Source organism: Periplaneta americana, chromosome 16 (assembly GCF_040183065.1).
Source record: "Periplaneta americana isolate PAMFEO1 chromosome 16, P.americana_PAMFEO1_priV1, whole genome shotgun sequence".
Taxonomy (NCBI): Eukaryota; Metazoa; Arthropoda; class Insecta; order Blattodea; family Blattidae; genus Periplaneta; species Periplaneta americana.
This window is the reverse complement of record NC_091132.1, coordinates 121,107,493-121,120,609: the sequence shown is the minus strand read 5'-3', so window position 1 is coordinate 121,120,609 and position 13,117 is coordinate 121,107,493. Positions and strand designations below refer to the sequence as shown.

At 34.7% G+C, this 13,117-nt stretch overlaps 1 protein-coding gene across 1 annotated transcript in view; it reads left to right on the top strand.

Annotated features, from left to right (window-relative positions):
* LOC138691179 (acetylcholine receptor subunit alpha-like) overlaps positions 1 to 13,117 on the top strand; it is a 369,672-nt gene that overhangs the window by 332,513 nt on the left and 24,042 nt on the right. Inside the window, exons 6-7 of the mRNA XM_069812958.1 lie at positions 8,885 to 9,169; positions 11,510 to 11,646. Of these exons, the coding sequence (XP_069669059.1) occupies positions 8,885 to 9,169; positions 11,510 to 11,646 (422 nt within the window). The remainder of the gene's footprint in view (positions 1 to 8,884; positions 9,170 to 11,509; positions 11,647 to 13,117) is intronic.

Genomic DNA, 13,117 nt, shown 5'->3' with positions numbered 1-13,117 from the left:
TTAATGTGTTCTGTCTCTCCTTTCATCACTTACAGAGATTGTAGTCTCTACAGAACAAAGCCCTTCTTCAACGTATTATGGATATAATACACAATTTTTCAACTTCCTGAGAAAATTTAGAATTCTTATTGTTTTGAAGTGTCTGTTCATATATGCCGTTTTCTTTCCCGAGGCTTGCTGTAAAATACGAAGTGACAGGTTTTATTTTGGAGATAGGCCTAATAATTATGTTCTTGTAGACAGAAACGCAACGCCATTTAATAAGGAGCTCGACAAAACTTTTTATGTCAATTTCACTTTCCAAGAAATCCAAATGAGCCCGAAATCAATATGTGTAATTATTGACTTTAAATCTTTATATATACATCGAAAATGATTGGAATAGAACTATGAATGATTCATAGAACTATAAATGATTGGAATGACCTACCTGCAGCGGTCTTTGAGGTCTGTCCTTCCTTAAGGAGTTTCAAGAATAACTTAACAAATTGTGTATAAAGTGCAAATTAAAATTAAGGTGACATTTAACATTTAATTTTTTAAGGTGACATGTATTTATTTAGCCTGACGAGTTACTTCCTTGGTTTGAATTGTAAATTATTTTAAAATAGCGTGTAAGAGGGCCTTAGACTAGAAATGTTTAGCTTAAATGTAGTTCTGTTTATAAGTATGCATAAGGCTGTAATTATTTGACTTATTTGAACTGTTGTATCAGTGAAGCGAGGTGAGTCAGTGAAGTTATGGTTTTACAGTGCAGTGAATAGTTCCGATCAGTGATAATTTATAGCGTCAATGAAATGTGTTCCATAGTGTCAGTGAAATGTGTCCTAAAGTGTCAGTGAAATGCGTCATAGTGCCACTACAGTGAGTGAGATGAGAGTAAAGTGAAAGACTATTGAAACTTATGTAGGGCCTATACATATGTAGGTTGTATTGTAAAATAAGGTATATTATTTATGTTTCATTATTAATTGTAATTATTGTGTTAAATTGTATTGTGTATTTTTATTGTATTGTGTATATAATTGTATTGCGTATTGTATAATTGTATTGTGTATTGTAAATTTTATTGTGTATTGTTTGTGATTTTATTGTGTATTATTTATCATTTTATTCTGTATTGTTTATATTGTGTATACCACTGCCACCGGGTGCTTGCCCACTTGCAGTGTAAATAAATACATACATACTATTGATTTTATATAAGTAATACTTAGTCTACGGTTATGGATGTTATTTGTATATTAACAGTGTTTATTTCATTAGTTATCACTAGACTTCGGATTTTAGGTAAAAACCTATTTTGATCCTTAAAAGATAAGTTAATAAAAACTTGCAAGTATACATTTCATACAAAACTATGCCTAAAATTGCTATTTTAATAGCTCCTAAAAATGCCTATTTTGACCTATTAAGTATGTTTTATCTCTAATAGGTCAAAACACCCTTTCTTCTTTCGAAAATTTGTATTTTAAATTCCAAATGTGTTCCTGATTCTGTTGGAAATAAAGTACGGAATAAACTGGAGCAAATCCTACAGAGAAATGTAGGACTGAAGGATCCGCGTATTGCTTCAGATATCCTAGCAGGTAAGAACACGGATTTACAGTGTAACATTTCTGTCCAACTAGTGTCAACATTGAAATACGCTCCTGTTACTTCAGTGGATGTGGAGCGTTCATTTTCAGATACAAATTTTGTTGAGTAACAGACGACATTGTTTTTTAGTTGGAAATTTTTAAAAAGTATTAGTAATTTATTGTGAAGCTAATTATGGACATTAACGGACAAGGCTTGGTAAAAATTGATTATATTTGACTTGTTTGTGTACTGAATTTATGTCTAAAACTGATTTTTCACATTTAATTGTTTAGTTTATGTATAGGGCTAACTAGTTAGATATTTGTTCTTATACTTTTAGTAGTAGTAGTGGTAACGGTGTATAAGCATTTAAAATTATTAAATTCTAGAAGTGAAATCCTGATGATTTGGAACATATTTTTAAAGAAAACATTTTTTGTTAGAGCCTATTTTCAATTCTTTAGAGACTATTTCCTGCACTTTTAAGCCTATTTTAGGCACCTAAAATTACATTTTAACGACCTAAAAATCCGTACCCTAGTTATCACTGTGGACAGATGAAACGCATATCGACTTTAAGCGAGTGTGTCAACACTCATAATTGTAAGATCTAGTCCATACATATTCCGAATAATGTTATTCAGCAAGGACTACATGATGTATAGAAATCACCGTATGGTGTGGTTTGACATAGCATTTAACCACAGGCCAGCATTTCTTTGAAGAAATTAAGAATGAGGAAAGAGTTAGGTGACGATTATATTAGAAGCCGTTACTTTAGGATTTTATATTATACGATATTGTCGGAATTAACATAACCATGACAATGAATACCTTACTTTATGTTACACGGCGTCACACTTTACATTCATTAGAATAAAAACTACTGAGAAATCTTATGCAAATCGCATCTTAAGCCAATATCTGACCTTCACCATATATAAAGGCATTTCTCTTCATTGACTTTCCAATACTGAAGAAATCAAGCGATCAATTATTTAGAAAATTCAGACATTTCTCACATGTTTTTTCTAACTCCTATAGAGAGCTTAGCAGTTAGGCTATTAATTAAATACGTATAAAGTGGAGATCATATGTAATTTAATAAAATTTAATATAAATGAACCGAAATAATTTTAATGGAATAATTTCTATGTCATGCAAATTTTATTTTAACATTAATGATTTTGAAAATATCCTGACATTTGAATAATTCCGTTCTTTCTCAGTCATTTTTATTTTATTTCTTTTATCTTACTTTTATGAATTTCGTATTTACTCTCTTCCTTTTGCTTTTTTTTTCCTTTCTTCTTTATGTTTTCTCATATTACACCTTTTATTTCTTACCTATTTACCTTGCTTCTTACTCTCTCATTTTTCAGTTTCTTTCCTACACCTTTCTTCTGCCTTTCTATTTCTTTTTTTATTTCTAAATTGTTATTTGTCACTCTATAAAATTCCGTTTTTTTCTCTTTCTTGCTTTCTACCTGCACAGAAGTCGCGATCTTTCTTTCACAGAGAAGTTGAAGAACCCCACGGGTTTTCCGAGTCCCGGATATTGGAAGGAAAATGAAAGATTAACGAAGGAGACCGGGGCGCCTTCTCTTCTAAACGACCGGTAATCAAATAAAGACAGCGACAGCGTAGAGATGCGGGGGATTGAATTTGTAACCGCGTCCTTCCCACAACATTACATTGACTTCACACAGATTGCAGCCAACAAATGCACCTTTCTCGGAAAAGGAAAGACACTCCTAACTAAGACTCGACGTATCAAATTAATTCTATGCAAAATAGCAACGTCTCTTCCTATTTACAGCACAATCATTGTTGACGTGAAGATATGTATCTGCACATCAAATATTTTTTCTAACTGATATTTGAGATATATTAACCTGACAAGAAAAGAATCTGTTTAAGCTAAATTTGAAAGTATTGCTTATTTATTCAAAACAATTAATTTATTTTAAATGAACTTGAATTTTACCGACAGTATTTTGTCAATTTTATAAAATCCCTTGATATCACTATTTTATCTATATACTTTCGAGTACATACTGCTCCCGCCGAAACTAGTCACAAGGTAAAGTACCACAGCAGTTTATTTAACACAGTGAAGTTAACGTTCCTTCCTTAAACACATCCAGAACAACTGTTGTTCCATTTTCACTAAGGTCCAGTGGTCTTAAATCTCCTAAATCTTCTTTTAGGCTCAAAATTCATCATTCTGATTGTTCTTCTCAAAATTGTGAATGTCCCATATTAACCGAATCCTCAGAAGTTAAGTATTTAGGCATTACAATCGACCAACACTTACGATGGAATAAACATATTACATATTTATGCAATAGATTACGTAAAACAATTTATATCTTTGTTATACTTCGGTCATATTTACCAATTAATATTTTACGTCTCATTTATTTAGCTTTATATCAATCCATTCTCCAGTATGGAATTTTAGGGTGGGGACATGTATGTATTTCTAATCCCACTCCACTAATACTTATTCAGAAAATAATAATTAAAATATGCCTTAATAAACCAATTGATTACTCATCCGAGCTTTTGTTCACTGATTTTAATGTTTTGAAAATTAAACAGATTTATTATATTGCCTTATTAATCTTCATACATAAAAATCGTAATAAATTCAAATTGTATCATCATAAATATGGAACTAAAAAATCCGATTTTATACGACTACAGGAACCAAAGTGTTTAACAAGCACAGCTCTGAGCCATGGTACCTACTTTGATAAATACCCAAATCTGGAAAATTTTAGTATCAGAAATTTAAAAAATAGCATTAGCAATTTAATTTTTAAAGATTATATGTTGATTTAATATGTATATGTATTTGTATGACTTAAATTGTTAAAATTGAAACTGTATTTTTAAATTTAATTTATTCCTTTTCTTGACCCAGTTTGTGTCAAATAATTATCTTTGTTTGTGTTTATCTTTGTGTTTAGATATCTCCCTGAGCACGAGTTTTTACTCCTTCAGGGAAGAACTAAGACTGTATTTTTGTACATGTAATTTTGCTAGCAATAAACAACAATATAAGTTGTTAATATAACAGGTTTAACCATATCATTAGTTAAATCATTTCACACAATGTCGAATTTCTTTAAAAGAATGCAACTTTAAGCTACCGGAACTGTAATTATTGGATTGCTGCAAAAGTTTAAGGGCCGTATTCATAGACATTTTTAGCGCGGGCTTCCGGTGGATGATCAGCGTTTTTCGTATTCATAAACCAGTGTTACCGATAGGATATGATTTGAATTCTGTACAAGTAACCAGTGGATAGCCGGGGCTAGCTTAGTACGCTCGTAGCGCGTGCTGCGAAATGTCTATGAATAGCACCCATAAGATTTTCTAGTCTGATGTCTAACTAGAACTATACGGATTTACGTGTAAATTTCTGGAGCACTATTGATTGACTCCTGAGTATTTAAAATCAACTTTTGAAAAGTGTGTTGACTAATGAGTTGCGTATTCAATTTCTGTGGATGGGATGCACAATAGGCCCAAGTACGAGTACTTCGGACCATTTTATATCGGTTAAAAGAAGGAAAGAAACAAAAATAAGTTTAATATAATTTCACATAACCTACTTATTCTACGAATAAAAGAGTCTAAAATCGATTTCGTTGCAACTTCCTCTAAATCGAAGCGCGTTAGAATACTGTTCAAGGAAGCAAAGGAAGAGTAAAGGTCATTTAGTAGAGAACAAGCATTTGCATTTACTGTTATGTGAGTAGCTTGTATGCAAATGAGCCCCTTAATGGAAGCTTTAAATTAATTAGATCTCTATATGCACGAGGCGGGCTTGTTAGAAGCTATCAAGCGGACCCTGTGGCGACCATCAGCAGGGATCCTCTGGCTGAATGAACTACTGGGGATATTAATTAAAATGTCTTCTTCCCTTACTTGTAAAAAAGCAAAGGTCAATCAATGTACAGCATAAGAAATTGTAGCTACATACCGTATATATGTATGTATGTATGTATGTATGTACAGTCAACTCCGGATATAGTGAACCTCTGCGGACTTGCATATTTCGTTCATTATATCCGAGGTTCACTAAAACCGAAGTGTCTCTCCCCAACATTAAATTACAGGAATGAATGGAATTGTGAACAAGGAAGTAAAATACTATACAGTAATTAAAAATATTTCATTTTTGTGGAATGGATACTGTTCAAACACTACAAACAGACTGATCAGGTAGAAATTGGCAAACTCTGTTATGGTGTGATGCGTACTCAGCCTTGGAATTTCCCGGGCCAGTTAATGGAGTTTGAAAGCCATCAGAATCTTACCTTCATTTATGCTCTGGGCACAATGTCCGTCCCCTTTTAATAAAAGGAAGCAATTTCATTTTCCGTTGTTTCGATGCTATCAGTCATAATGGAAATATTACTGAGAACAAAAGGCAACCCTTTGACGGTGGAGGATTAGAAATAACAGTACAGTAGTGTGCCTGAGAACAGAATGCCAACCCTTCGACGGTGGAGTGAGGCAAGGTCGTCACGCGTTGCCTGGATTTACAGTATAGCTCATTATCTAGGAATCTCTCATCCTACCTTTGTCCTTTGACTAAAGGAGTAAAAACTGAGAATGTTGTTCTCAACATGTGTATTCTTTCAATTTTTTACAAGAAGGTCTGACTTCAAATAAGAATTTGTCCGGATACAACTCTTGTAACTTCAATTTCTAAGGTTCACTATAACAGAAATGAGGGTTTACTATAAACGGAAATATTAATGTACTTTTTAATGTACCAGTGATATAGGTTCAATATAGCCGAATGTTCACTACAACCGAGTTCACTATAGGATAAATTAGGGTCTGTTGGACAGTCGGGCATGTTGAACACTTTGTACTTTAACGTGTTACCTCGCCACTTGTGGGCACCACATTCTGCTAAAAGTCAATGACGGAAGTAGCCCCACTCATGGCTACTTCCGTCATTGACTTCTAGCAGAATATGGTGCCCACAAGTGGCGAGGTAACACGTTAAAGTACAAAGTGTTCAACATGCCCGACTGTCCAACAGACCCTCTTTTACCCTATCCAGAGTTGACTATGTATGTATGTATATATGTATGTATGTGCGAGGGTAGACATCTCCACTATGGAGTATCGGTCTGCATGCCTGATAGTGAAACGAGTGGGCCCAAGTTCAAATCCTGGTTGGGACAAGTTACCTGATTGAGTAAATGCTGGGTAACTTTCGATACTGTACTCTGGACTCGTTTCGCTGGCATTATCACCTTCATGTCATTCAGATGCTACGTAATCATAGCAGTTGATAAAGCGTCGTAAAATAACCAATTAAAAAACCGCGGGTAGGCTAAGTCAATAAATATATGCACTCTCTTTCTTTTTAATTTATTACAAAAGCAATATAAAACTTACAAGTACCTGATTTTTCAACATAGTACCCTTGTTTCTCAATACAGATCTTTTCACAAGCTTCCTGATGTCCTCAGAAAAAAAGGTTTACGTACGTTCCTTTACTTCTTGATCTGTGGTGAATCGACGGCACCTTAAGGCATCTTTAAGTGGACGAAAAAGATGTAAATCTGACGGTGTGAGATCGGAACTACATGTAGGATATTCCAATACCTGGAAACCCAGTTGTTTGTGGACGGCAGTATGTGGGCAAGCATTATCTTGCAACAAAAGAACGCCTTCCAATAATAGGTCTCGGCATTTGGTTCGAATTGCAGGCTTCATCTCATTGCTCAGCATCTCACTACAACATGTACTGTATGTTGTTGAGCCTTCTTCAAGTAATGTTGCAGAATTTACCCTCATGAGTCCCAGAAAAGTGTGAGAGCATCACATTTCCTGCTAAGAGTTGACTCTTGAATTTCTTTTTTTTCTGGAGGTTCGGGGTGTTTTCATTCTGTGCTCTGGCGTTTGTTTCAGGTTCAAAATGATGAATCTACGTTTCATATCCAGTGACTATTCGTTTCAAAAAATCTTCACCTTCGTTAGCATGGCGGTCCAGTAACTGTTGACAGAGGGACACACGATTGTTCTTGTGCTCTTCAGTAATTTCTTTTTGAGGGGTAGGGGGACCCACCTTACACAGACTTTATGAAAGTCAAATCTATTATAAATAATGCCATAAGCAGAACCATGAATGGTTTGCAACTTCATCGATAGTAAGGTGACCATACATCCCGATTTTTTCGGGACAGTCGATTTTTTCGAAGACATTTCGGAACGTCATCGTCCATCTGTTCAGTAGTTCTTGTTTACCTGTTATTTCATTGCCAATTTCGTTTTCTATCAACCACATTCTGTGCTTATCTGTGAATTTCAAACATTTTACTTCGCGGTACATTAAACCATATCTTCATTTTCTCTCTAGATCTTCTATTTCCTTACATGTCTGTTTCAGCCAATCTTTTTAAGCCTTATCAGTTTCTCTTCTTAGTTCGTTGTTTAGTTTTCTGTAATTTCCTCTATCTTCTTCTGTGTTGATATTTTTCCATTTTCTCCCATCCTCCATCTTCTCCGACATTTTTCCCGTGATCCAAGGTTTCTTAATACTCTTATCTTCTTCGTATTCTGTTGTTTCTTCTGCTGTTATCTGTATCGCGGTCATCCATTAATACTGTTTATAGCGTATAACCGTTTTAAATCATTTCTTTGGACGGCGGGAAAAGGTACATAGGTCAAAAATAATAATTTTTCAGGAGAGACTTCCTTTTTAAATTACTCCTAACTGAATATAAGTATAATAATGAAATTCATGTATGTTGGTTAAAGTAAGACCATTTTCAATTTAAAATACAAGAAATTTTATTATTTCAAAAATTAGAAAAAATACTAGACTTATATAATTAGGTACAACAGAAAAATCGACATTTTTTACATATGTGTCTTTTCCCTCCGACCAAAGATTTGTACATTCTTTGTTCAGTTAAATTAGTGTTAATGTAGTAATAGTAACAGGAAAATTTGTAGACCTACTGTTATATTTTTATATTCCAAATGATATAGGGATGTGTTAAATACTGTGAATATTAATTCTAAAAAGTGTTTTCAATTATTACTATTATTATTATTATTATTATTATTATTATTATTATTATTATTATTATTATTATTATTATTATCAGTAGCAATAGCATTAGTAGTAGTAGTAGTAGTAGTAGTAGTAGTAGTAGTAGTAGTAGTAGTATATTTTAACATGCTTGTACTCAGTCTGTTTCCATACAGTCCGGAGTAGATGATGATTACTTTTATAGCCCTAAATATTTCAATATGTTTTCAGGTGGATCTCCGTCACATCGACGAGGTGAAGGATTCAAACATCGTAGAGATCGGCGTGGATCTCTCAGAGTTCTACACCTCTGTTGAGTGGGACATTTTAGAAGTGCCGGCAGTTCGTAATGAGAAGTACTATACGTGCTGCGACGAGCCGTATCTGGACATCACATTCAACATTACAATGAGACGCAAGACTCTTTTCTACACGGTGAACCTAATAATTCCTTGTATGGGCATCTCTTTTCTCACCGTACTGGTTTTCTACCTGCCGTCTGACAGCGGTGAGAAGGTATGGCTTAGGCTGTTTCTGGAGATAGCTAACGATTCTCTTCGTGGACCGTCGGCATGGATTGGCTAAGAGCATTCCCACCTAGTCGATATTATGGGTGACGATGTTGACAACAGCGTCGAAAGTAGTCTGTTCTGATATATCTGATTCATTATTTCGAATCATGTTACCGCTATGTTCTTAAATGTACTAGAAAGACATTGTAGTCCTTGTGGAAGCTATTTAATAATAATAATAATAATAATAATAATAATAATAATAATAACAATAATAATAATAATGAATAATTGATTAAATGGCGATCTTAATCGTGTTAATTGTGTAAGCATGTGCGGCTTACAGTTGTTTCAGTGCTTCTTCACACCATCCTCAGAGCCTACTAGATCTCGGCGTCAACTCGAACTTCGCTGCCTGTTGTGTGGCTGCGTTCGATTATTGAAACGTGTTGAAATGTGGTGTCAAATAGTGTGTGCGTTCTGAAATGCTGGACCACGGACTCATTACCTCGGCAGTATTACCTTCATCTCATTCAGACGCTAAATAACCTAACCAAACAAAATAGACAACATCATAAGGAAGACAAATCAAAAACTCAACAAACCCAAAAACACACAAAACACAACACAAACACAAGAACACAAGAAATACATCACACTAACACACGAAAACAAAAACACACATAAAATCGCATCCTCATTCAGAAAACAGAAATACAACATAGCATACAGAACAGAAAACACACTACAAAGACATTTCAACATACAAACAACACAAACAAATAAATACAACCACACAGGCGTATACAAACTCACATGCAATCGTTGCGACAGTTTCTACATTGGACAGACAGGCAGATCATTCCAAACTCGATACAAAGAACGCATTAAAGCAATAACCAGAGGACACAATACATCTACATACGCCGATCACATAACTAATGCTAACCACACATACAATAACATAAATACAGACATGGAAATCCTATACATACAACCCAAAAACCAAAAACTCAACACACTAGAACAATATGAAATATACAGACACACTAAAACACACCCTGATCAAATTCTCAACACACAGATCAATTTCAGAACACACACACTATTTGACACCACATTTCAACACTTCAATAATCGAACGCACCCACACAACAGGCAGCGAAGTTCGAGATGACGCCGAGATCTAGTAGGCTCTGAGGATGGTGTGAAGAAGAGCCTCACATGCTTACACAATTAACACGAGTAAGATCGCCATTTAATCAATTATTTATATTCAAGTGTTAAAAGTAGTGTACGAAAGATTCAACATGGATAATAATAATGATTTATTTAACCTGGCATTTAGCCTACTAGTTAAAACGATAAGATGAAAGAAGACAAGAAATATAAAATATGACTATAGAACTTGTACTCAAAATACGTTAAATGTGATAAAGAAAAAGTATACGAAAGACACAGAACAGAGAACTTTCCACTCTCGCTAACTTTTAAGAAAACAGTCAAAGGTTGTGAATACATGACTCTTTGAAAGCTTCTTATTTAATTCTGTATTTAAGACTTGAAAGTATAGCACACTGAATTAATGAAAATGGTTAGTGTACAGTAGTGGCAAAAAAACCGGACCGATCCTTGTAGCTGATTTCAGAGCCTTGTTCACTCCAGAGCACGATAGGCTGGTAACTAACACTTTCGTGGTTCGAATCCTGCCTGGGAAGGAAACTTTTTTTTGTTCCTTATTCAAATTTATTCCCAATACTTTTCGATTGCTGGTAAAATTCATGTTCTGGGAATAGGCTAATAAGTCAATTAACTAGTAAAATATCCCTGCAATCGAAAAGTATTGGGAATAAATTTGAATAGGAACAAAAAAAAAGTTTCCTTTGCAGGCAGGATTCGAACCAAGAAAGTCTTAGTTACCAATCATATTTTTGGTTTTTGGCCTTACGAATTCAGCATTTTCTGTAGATTAAAATATGTGTGGGTTTATATTCTTGCGGTTATTAGGTACTAAAGTTGTCTTTTAATAGATCGTGCGTCCATTTAAATGCCAGGTAAGAAATTTGTATTACATTATTGCATTTTTTATTTAATACTTTTAGAAACACATGCCCGCACCTGTGGAGTAACGGTTAGCGCGTCTGGCCGCGAAACCAGGTGGCCCGAGTTCGATTCCCGGTCGGGGCAAGTTACCTGGTTGAGGTTTTTCCACCACCACTAACTAACTTTTTCCGATTTCTGTCAATCAAAGTAATTTGTTAGACTTCCTCTTATGGTGGCAATGGGGAATATATTGAAACTCAATAGTACTTTATTGTTTCACTCATTGCATTTTTTTTTTCAGGTGAGTTTGTCCATCTCAATCTTGCTGTCACTGACTGTGTTCTTCCTACTGCTCGCGGAGATCATTCCCCCCACATCATTGGTCGTGCCCCTGCTTGGAAAATTTGTCCTCTTCACCATGATCCTCGACACCTTCAGGTACTTTTCATTTAAACATATTCACTCAAGTGTGCAAGTTATGACAGATTTTACTGTTTTGTGAGCTTCTATTCACTAAGCAAGTCAGTACAGAAATTTGTTAGTAAAATAACATTTTCATTCATCAAATAATTACACCTGTGTTCGAATTGTGATGAAACCAAGAAATAAATAGGGATAGTGATAAACCTTTGGGAGTAGATTTAAAAGAAACACCCGATTCTCCTTATACCATTATTGTGTAAATAGTTTTATGCTCGACCATGCCGAAATGTAGTAATTATACAACTGGTAGCAGTCCTTTAATGCATGTAATTAAAGTACACATATTCATTAAAGTTCAGGTTTTCGATTATTCTCGGATATGCAATCGAAAGACAACTAGGGAAACGTCACGGAGGCTGGAAATCCAATACTGTCGCAGAAGGTTATGTTCTGTTACTATAATAATTAGCGTTAATTGTAAATAATATTCAAATAAATTCAATTTATCATCTCGTTTTTCAATGTCGAATTCAATTTCAAGGTTACTGTATATCAAGATTAATTTTTATCTTACTCTCTAGATTATATCAAGATCGTCGACATTCGTTTCCCGGAAAAATCAATACTTTCGCGTCTGCGCATATCTCACAATTTATGAGGTAGGCTATTGCACTCACTCACATAACAATAACATGAATACTTATGAATAATTTCAAGTTAGAAATATGGTCGAGCATAAAAAGTCGTATGAAACTTGTCTATCAAGGTAATTAAGACGCTCGCTTGCGCTCGTTTCATAAACATCCTCGCGTCTTAATTACTACCATTATAGGCTCGTTGCATAATGTACTATTTCTTAACGTTCAAAAATACAAAGGGAAATCATTGCATTGTAACATTTCTCAAAACTATACGGTAAAATACAGTATGTTCTTTGGACAAGTAACTGACAAGAGTTCCTCAATTTTGAACCATGTCTGAATAGGACAGGAACTTGGAAAGGAAAATTAAAGATGTATAAGACATCAGAGAATTTCCGTCCATAAATCATGTAGTATAATGCAGTTCGAAAGAATTGTGTTGCAAAATATGATTAATGTTCATAAAAGTTCTTTTAATCATCAGTTATGTAGCTTTATATGATGTACAAAGAGCAAAGAATGTATTGACCAAGTCCACACCTGTGGAGTAACGGTCAGCGCGTCTGGCTGCGAAACCAGGTGGCCCGGGTTCGAATCCCGGTTGGGGCAAGTTACCTGGTTGAGGTTTTTTCCGGGGTTTTCCCTCAATCCAATACGAGCAAATGCTGGGTAACTTTCGGTGCTGGACCCCGGACTCATTTCACCGGCATTATCACCTTCATATCATTCAGACGCTAAATAACCTCGATGTTGATACAGCGTCGTAAAATAACCCAATAAAATAAAAAAAAATGTATTGACCATAAAGGTACTCGTCCACGATGCTAGTTATACAGCGCGCTATT